This window comes from Zosterops lateralis (genome assembly GCF_965231275.1).
Source record: "Zosterops lateralis genome assembly, chromosome: 19".
Lineage (NCBI taxonomy): Eukaryota > Metazoa > Chordata > Aves > Passeriformes > Zosteropidae > Zosterops > Zosterops lateralis.
In genome coordinates this window covers 8042440-8057244 of record NC_139779.1, presented here as the reverse complement: position 1 = coordinate 8057244, position 14805 = coordinate 8042440, and the positions used below count along the sequence as shown (strand labels likewise).

The following is a 14805-nucleotide window of genomic DNA, read 5'->3' as shown; positions in this document are numbered from 1 at the left end:
ATCTCCTGCCAAAAAGGGCTTGGGGACATCCCCACCCGGGACACAGGTGATAGTCCCACCTCACATACCCTACACCACTGAGCCGAGTGCTCCTCATCCCCAGGACCCACATATGGACCCACCAACCTGGCTACCTCAAGGTCCCAAAACTGCAGGTGAGACTTGCCAGCAAATGATGATCCACCGGGATCTGTGGCTTCACATCTGCCAAGCAAGGCACAGCCAACAACCCTCCCGCTCAGCCTGTGAGGAGTGGGGCAGCCTCTCCCCGCCGGAGGCCGAGGATTAGTTACCGACAGCCCAGAGACTGAATGTTCCCAAAAAACATCCTTGCCCAACATAAACCCCTCCGACCGACTCAAATATGCACAGTCAGGTTGTTTCTCGCTATGGGAAAGCAAAGTCTTATCGAGAGGGGAGCCACGCGCCGAGACCTGCAGAATCCCTGCAGGAGAGAAGTGACCTTCGGCCTGAAGTCGCTCTGTAAGTCAAAATTCTGTCCAGTTTCTGAGCAACAAACGGCTCCCAACAGGGAAAACACTCCTAAGTGCTGCCAAGGTGGTTGGCGAAGGGATGGGGGAGATGATGAATCAGGAAGGGGGTGACAGGCGGTGCAATGGGGGTGTCCCCACCGATGATGCTCAGAGGAAGCAGGATGCCACGGCAAAGTCCCGGGGAAGCCGGTCAAGCCGTCGGGGTGGGGATGCCCCAGTCATGGCCCAGCATCCCCCAGCGAACCACCAGCCCCCTGCCACATCCCGCTGGCCCAAGTCCCACGCCGTCCCCAGCCCCCGTGTGTTGCAGCCCCCTCCTCGCCTCGCCGGCAGACAGAGCTGCCATTGATGCTCGGAGTCGCCTCACCTGCTCTCGCCGTGCCGAAGAGGCTCAAACAATAGGCTGCTGTGTGTCCTGGCCAGGAACCCCTGAAATATAAGCAGCCGAGGCGGCATTTACCGGCCGGCCCCGCTCCCCCGGGGGGGGAACGCGCGGCACACCCGACCGCAGCGGCGGGGAACACGCCAAATCCGCGCACGTGAGTGGGACGCGGCCCCGCGTGCCCGAGGCAGCTTCTGCCGTCATCTCCTGCGCACCCCCGGGAAGTGTTCGTCCTTTGGGGCCACCAAACCGGTGATGCTCTCGTGACCTTTGGGTCTGACATTTGTTTAACATCTCTGCATCACAGTGGAGCAAACCTGTCCCCGTGTCACCGCTGTGTTCTTACAGCCACCACACTTTGTCCCCATCCCGAGGGACTTGGATACTCCTCATCCCTTCCCAGCTGTGTGGGAGTGCAGAGGGACTGCACCGGGGCGGGAGATGCAGCAGTTGGGAAAGGGATGCTCCCAGGAATCTCCCAGGGATGCTCAGCTCCTCAGTAAACACCGGTGAGCTTGTTTGCTCACCGCAATAATGCGTCCAGCTGGGGGTGACCGGCACCCCGAAGCCACGGTGATTTGCCCCTTAATCCATTGTGCGTCAGGCAGCGGCAGCTGCCCCAGGCTGCACAATATTGGACGCAGCCTGTACTTTGCGCAATTTGGGACGACAGAGTGGGGACGCTGTGCGTGGGGCTCTGATTACAGGGTCAGGGGCTGCGGTGTTTCACTGCCCCGTCCCACTCCACCTCTGCCCCAGTAGCACTTACTCCATACAACTGCTTTGAGTATCCCACTCTTTCCCTGCCCCACAACCCTACTTGGAGCATCCTCCTTGTCCCATATCCCTATTGAGAGGTATCTCTCCCTCCTACTTCCTGGAGCTCCTGTGTGGGTTATCGCCCCTGCGCCATGCCTTGGTATTGAGTATTCCCATTGTTCCACAGACCTGGGGGTATAACCCTACCCCTACTCCTGTCCCCCCCAGCCCTGTCTGGGGTGCCACCCTCCTTCCCCAGAGCCCTGTCTGGGGTATAACCCTGCTCCAAAGCCCTGCTTGAGATATTCCCACACCCTAAAGCCCTGCCTGGGTCTCCTGCTACCCCAGAACCCTGCTGGGGAACCCCTACCCACAGCCCCACAGCCATGCGTCAACTGTGGGAGAGCGTGTATGTGTGCACCTGTACCACTAGAATGTGCCTGTTCACCTCTGCCTCTGTGTCAGTCTCTGTATATGCAAATCTGCACCTCTGTGCGTATCTGTGAGTCTGTGTGTGTGTGTCTGTCTGAATGTCTATGTGTCTGTAGGTCTGTGTGTCGTCCCTGAATTTCTTGGTTTCAAGTGTTTGAGTCTTTGCAGCAGCTTTCTCACGCTGCTTCATGTAAACAATAAGTATTCTTAGAAATTATCTGTATGTTTTGCATTCTTGTTCTCTGAGAGAGAACTTGACTGATGGTCATATTGACCAATGGAGTCAGGAGGTTGTAACCTCCTTGGGCCAATCTTGGCCCTCTGTACAAAATGTATATAAGCCTTTGGAGTCAGATAATAAAGAGCTTTCCATATTTCACCAAGCTGCTGCCTGCTGTCCTCTGTCAAGGTCCACTCCCACGTCACAACGTGTTGCCCCTCTAAAAGGCTGGGGTAACAGTCTGTATGTGTCTCTGAATCTGTCTGTGAGTCTCTGTGTGTGTCTGTCAGTCTATCTGTCCATGTGTGTGTCTCTATGTGTCTGTGTGTTCGAGTCTGTCTGTGTATCTATCCATGTGTCTATGTGTCCCTGTGTTTGTGTGTGCGGCTGCATGCTGGGGCGTTGCTGCCGGCAGAGGGGGTGAATGTGTGTGTGTGTGTGTGCCTGCACCTGTGTGTGTGGTTTGTGTGTGTTTGTGTACACAAACTGTGTGTGTACCTCTGTGTGTGTACCTGTACCAGTGTGCCTGTGTACCTCTGTGTGTGCGTGTGTGGTTTGTGTACCTGTGTGTGTTTGTGTGCCTGTATGTGGTTTGTGTGTGTGTGTGGTTTGTGTGCGTGTGGTTTGTTTACCTGTGTGTGTGGTTTGTGTGTGCCTGTGCACCTGCGTGTGTGTGTGCTCACCCGTGCATTCACTCCCGCAGCCCGCAGGCTCTCCCCTGCCTGCACACGTGGGGGCCCTCGGCAGCCCGGCCCCACCTCTGTTCACTGCTGGCAGCTCGGCAGGCCTGGCCCTGTGCCCACCGTCACTGTGACAGCACTGGACTGTGGACACCCACCCCCAGGTGCTCCCGAGGCCCCCAGCACCCCCAGCAACAAGGGCACAGAACCCTGGCGGTGTCCTTTTTGGGTGTCCTTGGGGGGGTGATCACAGTACAGTGGGGTGGCAGAAGCTCAACCAGCAAAGTACAGGGTATTTTGAGGATGCCATGGGTTGGCAGAGGCTGGATATGGGGCTATCAGGGCGCCACAGTGTGGTGGAGGTCAGACATGGGGTGCTGCAGGGGGCTGGAGGTCAAGCTAAGCGCATACAGGGTGCCGGGGTGACATGGGGTGACAACAGCTGACCCAGCTATATATGGGGTATCAGGGTGGTATCACTATCAGATATCAGTGGGCTGACCCCACTGGCTATGGTGGTTCGGAGTGCTGCAGGGCAATCAAAGGTGACCCACAAGATACCAGGTATCAGGGCACTGTGGGGCACCCAAATACAACCACCCTGGCTGTTGGGACACTGTGGGGGCACCCAGCTCCAACCCCTCTGGCTTTGGGGTGTCATGGTACTGTGGGGTACAGCCAGGCAGTTGCTGGGCTCCCCCCTCCCTTTCCTGGCTGTACAGCGCCAGCTGCCAGCATCCCACCGTGCTCTTGAGTAGTTAATAAGTTGTAGAGGAGATTTTTGGAGCAGGCAGGGAACAGGTAGGAGCAAGCCTGTGTCCAGCAACCACATTCCTGGGGGAGGGGGACTGGAAGCTCTGGCACTACCCCCAGCATGCAAGGCTGGGGGGGAAAACATGCACCCCATAGCCAGGGGCTCTTCCTGACAGGTCTGAAGAGATTGCTCATTCCTTGGGATATTTTTCCCTTTGCTGGGTGCCAGCTCAGATTGTCGGGGTGATGTTGCTGGGGTGGTTACGTGCATTATCTGCTTCCTTCAAGGTCACAAGACTTGTGCAGGATGAGTAAAGATATTTATCAGTCAGTCAGAGGATCTCTGACAGTGCTTCCAGCCCAGCAGGGTGGGAACAGGAGAGGCCAGGCTGGAGGGGTTCCTGTGGGGCCGGGAGCACCCACAGGTCCCATAGAACAGTGACACAAACCTCACAGCATGGCAAAGGGGTTGCACTTTGCACGGTGATGCAAAGGTGCCCAACGCTCACCGAACCCCAGTTAAACGTGAGCACTGACAACACTACAGAAATCAACAAACCCTGACCTGCCACACCTCCGTGGGGGAAAGGTGAACCCTTGGGATTTCCAGGCCCACAGAAGGTGTTTGGTGGGAATGAGCACGGTAGTGACGCTTCTCAATACTCATCGGCCGAAACCAGGGGATGGCTGCAGCAGGTGGCATTTCTCCTCCTCCCGCCCTTCTCTGGTTACCCGGCGCCATCTCTGCAAACAAAGGGGAGGGTGTGGGACGCAGGTGACGGTGACGGAGGAGCAGAGAGGAGCGTCCAGCAGCCAGCACTGAAACCCCACCCCGAGGCCAGCCCGTATAAATAGCACGGGTGCACAGGTGTAAGCCGATCCCCTGGCTGTGAGCGGTGGGTGGCGGCGGCGACAATCTTGGTCCGTGGGTTCTTCTCCGCCATCGCCTGGAGCGCGTCACTGAACCGTCCACCATGTCCATGGGGCTGGAGATCGGCGGCGTGGCCTTGTCCGTGCTGGGTTGGTTGTGCAGCATCATCTGCTGCGCGTTGCCCATGTGGAAGGTGTCGGCCTTCATCGGCAACAACATCGTGACGGCCCAGATCCTCTGGGAAGGGCTGTGGATGAGCTGCGTGGTGCAGAGCACGGGGCAGATGCAGTGCAAGGTCTACGACTCCATGTTGGCGCTGCCGCAGGACCTGCAAGCCGCCCGTGCCCTGCTGGTGGTGTCCATCATCCTGGCCGTCCTGGGCTTGATGGTGGCCATCGTGGGCGCCCAGTGCACCCGCTGCGTGGAGGACGAGAGCACCAAAGCCAAGATCACCATCGTCTCCGGCGTCATCTTCCTCCTCTCTGCGATCATGACTCTCATCCCTGTCTGCTGGTCGGCCAACACCATCATCCGGGATTTCTACAACCCGTTGGTGATCGAGTCGCAGAAGCGGGAGCTGGGCACCTCACTCTACGTGGGCTGGGCGGCCTCGGCACTCCTGCTGCTGGGGGGGGGGCTGCTCTGCTGCTCCTGCCCCCCCAAAGAGGACAGGTACCCCACGGGCAAGGTGGCCTACTCCGCCCCACGCTCTGCCGTCACCAGCTACGACAAGAGGAACTATGTCTGAGCCCCCCCGGGGTCCCCCGGCACCCCTCGATATCCCTCCCCCACCCACCCACCCTGGGACTCTCATTGCCCTCCTGGGGCCCGGGGACGGCAGCGCCGGGGCGGGGGGGGGGGGCGCGAAGGAGGGGACGGGGACGGCTGCGGGGTCAGGGCCGGGCTGTGTAAATAGAGACGGTTTCGGTTAAACACGAGGCAGTTTCGGGCCGGCGGGAGAAGCGGCGCCCGGCGAGGTCCCGCCACGCCGATGGGGCGGGATGAGGACGGGACGGGGACGGTGCCCCCCTGCTGTGTCCCCCCCATTGCTGCTGGCCCGGCACCGCCTGTCCCTGTTACGCGTGGTCTGTACCGGTTACATTTGTCAATAAACGTGTCCTGTTTTGGTACCCGAATGTCCTTGGGATGTGCGGCACAGTCCAGGTGGGCGCGGGGAGGGGGAACACCGCATTCCAGGGCACACCCCGCTGCGGCAGCCCCCGAGGGGTACCGGGCCGGGACAGAGGGCTCAGCGCAGCCCCCTCCCTCCGCACCGAGTGTCCGTGCCCGGGGTGGGGACCCTCTGTCCCCCGCACTCCAGGGGCAGCTCTCGGCGAGCGGTCGGGGCGAGGAGCAGCGGAGGGAGCCGCTGGACGCCGCAGGGACACTCCCTGATTGCAGTGCAAAGTCTGAGGCCGCCGGGGGGGCCGCCAGGCGCTTCCTCGCCCGGGAGCCGCGCTGGGGCGAGGCCGCCCTGCCCGGCCGCTCCCTCCCTCCCTCCCGCCGCCACGCTCCAGCGGCCAGGGACAAAGGGACAAAGGGGCGAGAGCCACCGCAGGAGCGCGGGGCCGGGCCCGGGGGAAGCGCGGCCCGGGGCGACGAGCGCGGCGCTGAACCGGCCGGTCCCGTTGTGCCTGCGGGCGGCAGCGGGCGGCAGAGAGCCGCGCAACCCCAGCGGCCGGGGGGAGCCGCCACGCCCGGCTCCCTTCCCCCGAAGCCCGACCCCCTGACCGCTGCTCGCTCCGCGGGGGCGGCACCGACACCGGCCCGCCCCGCACGCGCGCTGCCGCCGTCCCGCCACGGGGGGGCGCCCGCCAACGCTGGGCGGGGCAGGGGCAGGGGCGGGGCCGCCCGCCCACGGCGCGTCAGGGCCCGCGCGCCGCCGCCGCCGCCGCCGCCGCCGCCATGATGCTCCGCCGGCTGCTCCGCGCCCCCGCCCCGCCGCCCTTCCCGCGCTCCGTCCCGCACCCCGCCGCCGCCGCCGCCCGCTCCGTGGCCACGTAAGGCTCCGGCCGCGCCCGGGCGGGGCGGAAGGGGTGCCGGAGGGGGGGGAAATCCTGTGAGCAGGGGCGTGGCCGTCACACGGGGGCTGGCCACACCTCCCGGAAGCCGCACTCCTTTATCGTGGTGCCCACACGGGCGGTGGGCTGTGTGACCACGCCCCCTATAGCCACGCCCCTTTCCCCGCCTGCCCGTGACCGAGCTCTGCCCGCGCTTCCACAGAGCCCCAGGCTGGGCCGGGCTGGAAGGGATAACAGCAGGTCACTGGTGCCAGGTCCCTGCTCAGGCAGGGCCATCCCAGAGCACAGGGCACAGGATTGTGTCCAGAGGGCTCTGGAATATCCCCGCTGAGGAGACTCCAGCCCCTCCCTGGGCAGCCTGTTGAGGGCTGGGCACTGCCCAGGGCAGAAGTTGTGCCTCCTGTGCAGGGGGAATTGCTGGGCTCAGTCCCTGCCCGTGGTTCTGGTGCCACTGTTGGGCCCTGGAGCAGAGCCTGGGCCCTGCTCTGCCCTCCCTGCACACAGGGACAACCAGGGACACCCAGGGCTGAGGGCCCCTCTCAGCTGGGGCTCCTCCACACTGAACAGCCCCAGCTCCTTTAGCCTTTTCTGGACATGGAGATGCTCCTGTCCTTCTTCATCCTCACGGCCTGCGTTGGTCCCACTCCAGGAACTCCATGTTCTCCCTTTTTCTGAGGAGCCCAGGACTGGACATAACACTCCAAATGTGCCTCACCAGGGCTGGGCAGAGGGACCAGGCTCACTTCCTGCACCTCTGGCCATGCCCCATGCCCGTCTCCTTACAGTGCAGTGCCCCTGGCCCATGTGGAGGTGGAGGGTCGCAGGGATCAGCCACCCCTCGTCCTGCTCCACGGGCTCTTTGGCAGCCATGGCAATTTCCAGACAGTGGCCAAGACACTGGTCCGCCGTGGTAGTGGCAAGGTGAGACCCAGTGGGTGGGGGGAGGCACAGCACACAGGGAGGGGTCTGGAGTCATGGTGGGCAGTCCCTGGGGTGACACGCTGCCCCTGCCCAGGCAGGTGCTGACAGTGGATGCCCGGAACCATGGCAGCAGCCCCCACAGCCCCGTGATGACATATGAAGCAATGAGCCTGGATGTGCAGCACCTCCTGAGCCGCCTGGGCATCACCAAGTGCATCCTCGTGGGACACAGCATGGGGGGGAAGACGGCCATGACGCTGGCCTTGCAGCGGGTCAGGAGGCACAGGGGTGGGAGTGGGGACACAGCCTCAGGTAGTTCTAGGGGGGGCTGTAGGAAGGGGATGGCACCTTCTGAGACTGTTCACTGGTGCCAGCCTTGCCTCAGCTTCACAGGGACTTGTCTGTATCAGGGTGGGTGCTGTCCCATACAGCCAGGCTACGGGAGCAGGAGCAAATCTATGTCCAGCAGCCCATGCTCTGCCCTGTCCCTCCAGCACGTTTTGTGAGGAAGCTTGGAGATCTGTGCCAAGCACAACGACTCTGGGAGGGGCACATGGAGGTCTCTGCTGAGACAGGAGCGAGCTAAGAGCCTCCAGGCAATCTGACTGGGAGTGGAGCCCTGTGCCTACTCCCACTGGGGAGATCTTGGAAGATCCTGGCATCTGATCTGCTCTGCTTGTGTCTCCAGCCAGACCTGGTGGAGCGCCTCATCTCTGTAGACATTGGTCCTGGCTCAACTGCCCCCGTGTCCGAATTCTCTGCCTACGTCTCGGCCATGAAGGAGGTGAAGGTCCCGGCGGGGCTGTCCCGCTCAGCAGCACGCCAGCTGGCAGATGACCAGCTGCAGCCTGTGGTCAAGGTGGGAAATCCTGTGGGAGATGCAGGAGGATGGAGGGTGCCAGGACATCCTGCTTTGTTGCTCTTACTGAAGAGCGCATGATCCCTTTCCATGGCAGCTCCCACAGCTGAGACAGTTCCTCCTCACCAACCTGGTGGAGGTGGAGGGCCGCTACGTGTGGCGGGTGAACCTGGAGGCTATTTCCCGGCACCTGGTGGATCTCATGAACTTCCCTGTCTTCCACAAGCCGTATCCTGGTCCTGCACTCTTCTTAGGAGGGTCCGACTCGCCCTATATCAGGTGAGACTGGAGAGAAGTGATTCCAGGCCTGTGGTTTGACCTTTTGTGCTCTTTGCAGCTGCCAAAGGTGGGAGGAGCTCCCGAGAGGGGGAAGGTCCTGAGCAAGGGCTGTTCCTCCAGAAGCCGGTGACACCAACAAGCTGGAGTGAGGGGCAACCTGGAGGCCCCCTGGGCTTTCCCAACAGGGAAGGAGTCATACCTGGGATCACCCTCTGCTTGGGGAGGGTGGGGGAAGACACCAGGAGGGACCTCTGATCATGGCATGTTCCCTTGTCCTGCAGCTCCACAGACTACCCAGAGATCCAACGCCTCTTCCCCAAAGCAGAAATCCAGTATATTAAAGGTGCAGGCCACATAGTCCATCAGGATAAATTTGAAGAATTCATCACTGCTGTCCTCAATTTCCTGCCACAGCTGTAGCACTGGGGACCAGGGTTTCTGCAAGGACCATGTGGTTCCTGAGGAGCTCTGGGCAGTGACACAGGGCTTGGGCTCTGAGGATGGGCTCAGCTGGGCCTGGCTGCCCTCACTGCAGTCTCATCCTGCCTGAAAGATCTTTGTCCATCCTGATCCTCCTGCAGCCAGAACAGAGAGGCACCTGCATCCTGCTGAGATCTCCTGCCACCTTGGAGGGACATAGGGTGGCACAGGCTCAGGACATTGCCTGCATGGGGATGTCAGGCAAACAGAAAGGGAGAAGAACCCTCTCATTTTTCTGCTCCCAGACTCTTCCATGGATCTGGCTGTGACTTTGCAGAATGTGCAATAAAGCTGAATCCGTGCCAAGGCAGAACAGGGGTTGGGTGTGAGCGTGGAGAGCAGGGCACATGTGGGGCGCATAGGAGGGGGTTCTCCATTGGCAGCAGGGATGGTGGTGGGAGATGACAGCTGGACTGGGCCCTAATGTGACAATCTGTGGGAGCAATGCACGTGAGACGAAGGTATGACCTTGGCTCCCAGGGGGAAACATATCCATGCTCTATGCCTGGGGCAGTCTAAGGATTGGGGAGTGGGGGAATCTGCTTCCTAAGCAAGGAGCCTGTCTGCCCAGGCTGTCCCAAAGGCAGAGCTCCTGACAATTTCTCCCCTCCCACCTGCTCTGCATTCTCCCGAGGCAGCATAATGCTCACCCACCATGGGCTGGAGGCAGAGGAGCAGAGTGTCTGCTGCAAAAATCCCTTTATTGGACAATGGGCAAAGCCAGGGACAGGGCAGAAGTGACTATGGGGGTAACATATCATCTCTGTCACAAACGGGCACACTCTCTGTGTGTGGACAGTAGAAACACTAACAATCTGCTTTTGCTGCTCCAGAGCCAGGTGTCTCCTCCTTCCTGAGATGAGTTTGCTTAGTTTGGGGTTGTTCGGAGACCCCAAAAGGGAGGGAAGGCAGAAGACTGAGGATGTTTTTTTCCAGGTCTGGCTGTAGTTGCTTAGCAGAATGGGCACCAGGGACTGCTTTGGAGATTTGCTGCATTTCTGCAGAGCTGTTCTTGTCCCTTCCCTTTTCCCTTCCCTTTTCCCTTCCCTTCCCTTCCCTTCTCAGCTTCTCTTAGGAGCTGGGTTGCATTGGCATTGAGTTTTTATCTGTATCCCCCTAAATTCAAACAGTTTTGCTCTCTGTGTATTATTTTTTTCCTGTGAAGAACATCAGACCAATAAGCTCCAGAGTCACGAGCTACTGAAACGAGCTCCTTGGGCGCCACTAGCCAGCTAGGGGTGGAGTCTGGCCCCAGCTATCAGCACACAAGACCTTTGGACCGAGCCATGAGCTCGAGCCCAGGATCAGTGGGGGATTTCTCCCCACTCCTTCCTGCTGGCCAGGTACCAGGTTTGGGGTACAGACAAAAGGCAGTTACAAGGTGCAAGGTGAAGAGTCTCACCATGGCAGGAGATGAGTGGCTTGAGAAGTGGTAGAGTTTCCAGAACACTGTAGTCCTTTCTTGCGATGGCATCTGCTCAGGGAGCATAGGGAAGCATTGTCAGACCTGTGGTGAGAGAGACAGCAGGGAGAAGTGAGAGCAGCTCTTGTTTCCTACATGAGAAGGGTACAGGGAATCAAGAGACATCCCAGGGGCACATCCAGGTATGTGTCTGGTGGTACGAGAGATGCCATAGGCTGTACCAACTCACTGAGCTCTGTGCCCATCAAGAGTCAGGGTGCTGATGCCTCCAGAGATACAGCTGACTCCCCAGGCAAAACTAGCATCCACTGGAGGCTCTGGCCAGGAGCATACCACGGCCCTTCATCTCTCACCTGAGTCAGCTCAGACCCAGCTGCTCCACCATCCTGAGGCTGTCAGTGAAGATCTAGCTGGTCCTGGTGCCCTTCCCAAAGCACAGTGTTTGATGAGTGAAGCCTTATCCAAGGAATCCTGCATTGATCCTTTTCCACCTTACAGTCTCAGAACCCCTTGGGTCAGCAGGTTGTCCAGCATCCCAGAGATCAGTGGGTTGCTCACATGCTCTCCAGACTCTTTCTGCACATTCTGGAGCAGCTCCTCTTCAGGATGGCACCATCTGCCCCACATCAGAGCTCCAGCTGTCCCACCACTCCCTCCAAGTGCTGCCTCCTCTCCATCATCTCTCTACCTACTCCTGCCCAACTGCCAACTCAAGGTGCTGCTCCCTCCTTCATTTTCCAGCCCAGAGGCTTTTTCTGCAATCGCCTACCTCCCGATTTTCCCACACATTTTTCCCAGGGAAATCGCCCGAGGCAATGCATTTGCAAGGATTCAGCATCTGCAGGACAAGGAGGAAGCTCCCTCCTGCACCTCTCAGAGCCAGGGCCGGGACAGCTCCGCTCACAGCTGGCACCAGGCAAGGGATGGTTGTCTTCTGTCGAGGACCAACATCCCTTTGTGCACACTCTCAAACCCTCCAGACCTGACTGGGGCTGGGTTCAGCTCATCATTTCCAGAGGCTGCAGAGAGGCACTTCCTCGGGAAGTTGCACCTCATGCTGGCAGCTGAGACCACTGGAACAGCCTTTCAGGGAGGGCGTGGAGTCTCCCTCTCTGGAGACATTCCAAACCCACCCGGTGCGTTCCCGTCACCTGCTCTGGGTGACCCTGCCTCGGCAGGGGGGGTTGGACTGGGTGATCTCCATACGTCCCTTCCAGTTTCAACTATTCTGTGATGCAGCCCACAGGATCCTGGAATGTAAAACCTGGGCTGTGAGAAAGCCTGAGATTGCCCCCTAACTACACTAGCGGGGCTGTTCCGCAGGGCAGGCCGAGGATGTGAAGGGCAGAAGTAACGCCAAGGATCGGGAAACGCAAGGACGAGGCGAGGGGCAGTGGCCTTCCAGCCCCGGGGGAGGCACATCCAGGCAGACAGAAGGAGCAGCTGCCCGAGGCTGAGCGGGGCGATGGAACGGGGAAGGCCTCACGACCCCTTGATCGTTCAGGTGGCTTCCGTCGACGGCGGGGCCTGGCCCGGAGGCAGCGACCCCGCGCTATCCTGTCCCGGCCAAGGCACTGGAAACGGCCGCGCTCCACCGATGCCCAAAGGCTGTTCCCCTGGGCGCTGCCCGGGACCGAGGCCCATCGGGCCCCGAGAGCCCTCTGAGGGAGTGTCCCTGTAACCGGGGCCACTCCCCCTCTCCCGCCGCCCGCCTGCCCGCCCTCTCTGAGGGACGGCACTGTCCGCCCGCCGATTGGCTGCGGCGGGACGCGCTGTGATTTCTCATTGGTCGTCGGGCGCCGGGCACCGCCCCCTCTCGTGTCACGGGATAGGCCTGGCGGGAGGGTGGGCGGGCGTGGCCTGGCGGCCGGTGGCGCTGGGCGGGGACGCGTTCTCTCCGCGGATTGGTCGGTGGCGCCGGCGGTGCCGAGCGCTGATTGGTCGGGGCGCGCGGGCCAGCGGGGAGGGCCGGGCGGGAGCTGCACGCGGCAGAGGCGGGAGCGGCGCGGCCGGAGCCGGGCGGGACCCGCCGGGACAGGTGAGGCCTGGGCTGCCTGGGACCCCCCCGCCCCCGTTCCCTTCCCGCCTTCCCCGGCACCCGGCGCCGCTCCTCGGGCCGCTGCCGGCCACGGCCCCGCTCCTACTCCCCGCCTCCCGGTGAGCGTGGCCTCCCCGGGGCCTGTCCGCGAGGGGCGGCACCGCCCGGTGGCAGCAGCGCGGAGGCGGCGGCGGCCCCGCCAGGCTGCACCGGAGGTTCCGCGGTGCCGCCGGTGGGGGGAGGCACGATGGCAGTCAGACCGAGGAGCCGGGCGCGAGGCTCCCGCTGGGGCCGGCCCTGCCGCGGGCCCCGAGCCTTTCCCCGGGCCCCGAGCCCTTCCCGGGCCCAGGCTGCGGGCGTGGCTCTCCTCCCTCTCCTGCCCGCCCGTACCGGGCCGTGCACGTCCCGCCTGGAAGCGGCTGGCGGGTGGGAGGTTCTTGTGCCACAGAGAGCCCGAGTAGCGGCACCGAACTGGTTCTTTTTGGCCTGCGGTGGGGTTTGCCCGGTGCCCCGCTGCAGGCCACGCACGGCTGTTTCCAGCAGGTGCCTCCGTATTGGGTGGGAACTGGTTCTCTGCTGGAACTGCGGGGGGCTGGAGTTTGGTGTGGAGATGGTGATGCGGGTTTGACATTTATTTAGAACCCCCTCAGCTAACTGTGTTGTAAACATTGGCTTCCCTAAAGCAGCTGATGCGATGCCTTTGAGGTTTCCTGCTGAATTTACCGAAGTGGGATGAACTCAAAATAATAATCCGAGTTAAATTGGGAGTTCCTAGAATGTTATTGGGCACGTTATGTTAACTGTCTCATAAGGATCCTGACGGTGATTTTGGTAATGACTTGAAGGAAGCTGACAGCTTAAAGCTAATGAACTGCATGAGCAACTCAGAGTGCTGAGCAGAAAATGGGAAATGAGAATCCCACGCTGTGGCCTGGTTAGTTTGGCACTGGACTTTGGGGAGACCACGCGTGTTTTACCAGAGAAAGCAGACTTCAAGGAAGAGTTTGAAATGGGAACAGAGAAACGAGGGAGAAGTGGGATCTGTCCTGGGAAGCAGGAAATTTTGCTTGAGTTCATAAATATGTTGAACACAGGGAGCTGGGCTGGAGGTGGTCTTTGGTACCTCATTGAGGAGGAGAGACAGTGCTAACTCAGCTTGCACACTGGTGCAAAAGCTGCTCTGCCCAGGTTTGGTGCTTGTGTGTGGTTCAAAGCTGTTGGAAAGATAAGCAGAGTTTGGTGATGTATGAGGTGGGATTAAAGGTGAAAAAAGCTGCCATGTGGTGCTGGGAGTACTCCATCTGCTTCCTCCAGCAAGAACTTGAGAGAAGATCTGGCTAGTCTGCATCTGCTTATGGGGAACAGGGGCTGGACACTGGGAATTCAGTCTGGATGGTCTGGGGATGTGTATGTGGAATCCAAAATGTTTATCTTTAGGTGATAGAGATGCAAGCATGAGAACAAACTTCCTTCTGTAAGTCAGCAATGACTTTATATTGGCTGCCAGCTTTTACATGGAGGCTCCATATTTTTCTTTTTTTAATAAAAGCAGCAGGGCTCACAGCCTCAGGAGTTTGGGGTCTGCTCTGCTTGGCATCTCTGAGGTGGCTGTGGTGTCTTTCAGCGAGTGTTCTGGAAGATGGACATCTAAGTAAACTGGGAAATAAATGTAAAAGTCTCACTTACAAATTTCTAGGAACATCTGAGTTCCCCTTTTCTTTGCTGCATTCTTGGGAATCTGTTTATCTGTCTGTGACAGATTTTTCTCAACAGCCTTAAATGGGAAATTTTCTCAGAGGTGTCACTGCTGTGGGTTTTGTGGCAAGGTCCTTTCAGCCCATCTATCTCAATAACAGTGTAATTTACCTGTCAGATTCGGTTGTAACAAGCTAAAAGAAACAAAACAAAACAAGCCCAAAACCCAAATCAAGGGAAGCTTTAGGGGCAGATCTTGCCACAGAGACTTTGGAGAATGCTGCTGTGCCAGCTTTTATTGTGATCTCAATCTGCCAAATATGCACTGGCCTGCTTTTGTTTTTTGTTTATGTGGGGCTTCTCAAAGTCTCCCTTGTGCCAGCACTGGGGGGAGCACAGGGATGATGTGAGCAGCCTTTTCTCAGCCTGGTGCCTGTGTCTCACTGAGCTTTGCTCACCTGGAGGCAGGTGCCAGGCCTGGATGACTAGTCTGCCCTG

At 59.8% G+C, this 14805-nt stretch overlaps 3 protein-coding genes across 5 annotated transcripts in view; all 3 read left to right on the top strand.

Annotated features, from left to right (window-relative positions):
• The first annotated feature begins 4320 nt into the window (after nucleotides 1-4320).
• On the top strand, nucleotides 4321-5378 carry CLDN3 (claudin 3). The gene has a single exon (XM_083875382.1). It carries the CDS (start codon nucleotides 4695-4697, stop codon nucleotides 5337-5339), a length of 645 nt encoding a protein of 214 aa, XP_083731508.1. The 5' UTR covers nucleotides 4321-4694; the 3' UTR covers nucleotides 5340-5378.
• Nucleotides 5379-6519: 1141 nt separating this feature from the next.
• ABHD11 (abhydrolase domain containing 11) lies at nucleotides 6520-9464 on the top strand. Of its 3 annotated transcripts, XM_083875284.1 has the most exons (6): nucleotides 6520-6591; nucleotides 7398-7533; nucleotides 7628-7805; nucleotides 8222-8392; nucleotides 8490-8671; nucleotides 8953-9464. In XM_083875284.1, exons 2-6 carry the CDS (start codon nucleotides 7415-7417, stop codon nucleotides 9089-9091), a joined length of 789 nt encoding a protein of 262 aa, XP_083731410.1. In that variant the 5' UTR covers nucleotides 6520-6591; nucleotides 7398-7414; the 3' UTR covers nucleotides 9092-9464. The 3 variants fall into 3 exon arrangements, with proteins under 3 accessions (XP_083731410.1, XP_083731409.1, XP_083731411.1); XM_083875283.1 differs by lacking the exon at nucleotides 6520-6591 and having other exon boundaries at nucleotides 7181-7533; XM_083875285.1 differs by lacking the exon at nucleotides 6520-6591 and having other exon boundaries at nucleotides 7324-7533; nucleotides 7632-7805.
• A 3076-nt stretch (nucleotides 9465-12540) lies between these two features.
• MTMR4 (myotubularin related protein 4) overlaps nucleotides 12541-14805 on the top strand; it is a 61859-nt gene continuing 59594 nt past the window's right edge. Inside the window, exon 1 of the mRNA XM_083875342.1 lies at nucleotides 12541-12612. The gene's annotated coding sequence lies outside the window, so the exon portion shown is untranslated. The remainder of the gene's footprint in view (nucleotides 12613-14805) is intronic.

Coding starts and splice junctions, on each gene's coding strand:
- ABHD11 (XM_083875283.1), top strand. CDS start 7,373: ATGCCCCATGCCCGTCTCCTTACAGTGCAGTGCCCCTGGCCCATGTGG. Junction 7,534..7,627: donor TCCGCCGTGGTAGTGGCAAG/GTGAGACCCAGT, acceptor GCCCCTGCCCAG/GCAGGTGCTGACAGTGGATG. Junction 7,806..8,221: donor TGACGCTGGCCTTGCAGCGG/GTCAGGAGGCAC, acceptor TTGTGTCTCCAG/CCAGACCTGGTGGAGCGCCT.
- CLDN3 (XM_083875382.1), top strand. CDS start 4,695: ATGTCCATGGGGCTGGAGATCGGCGGCGTGGCCTTGTCCGTGCTGGGT.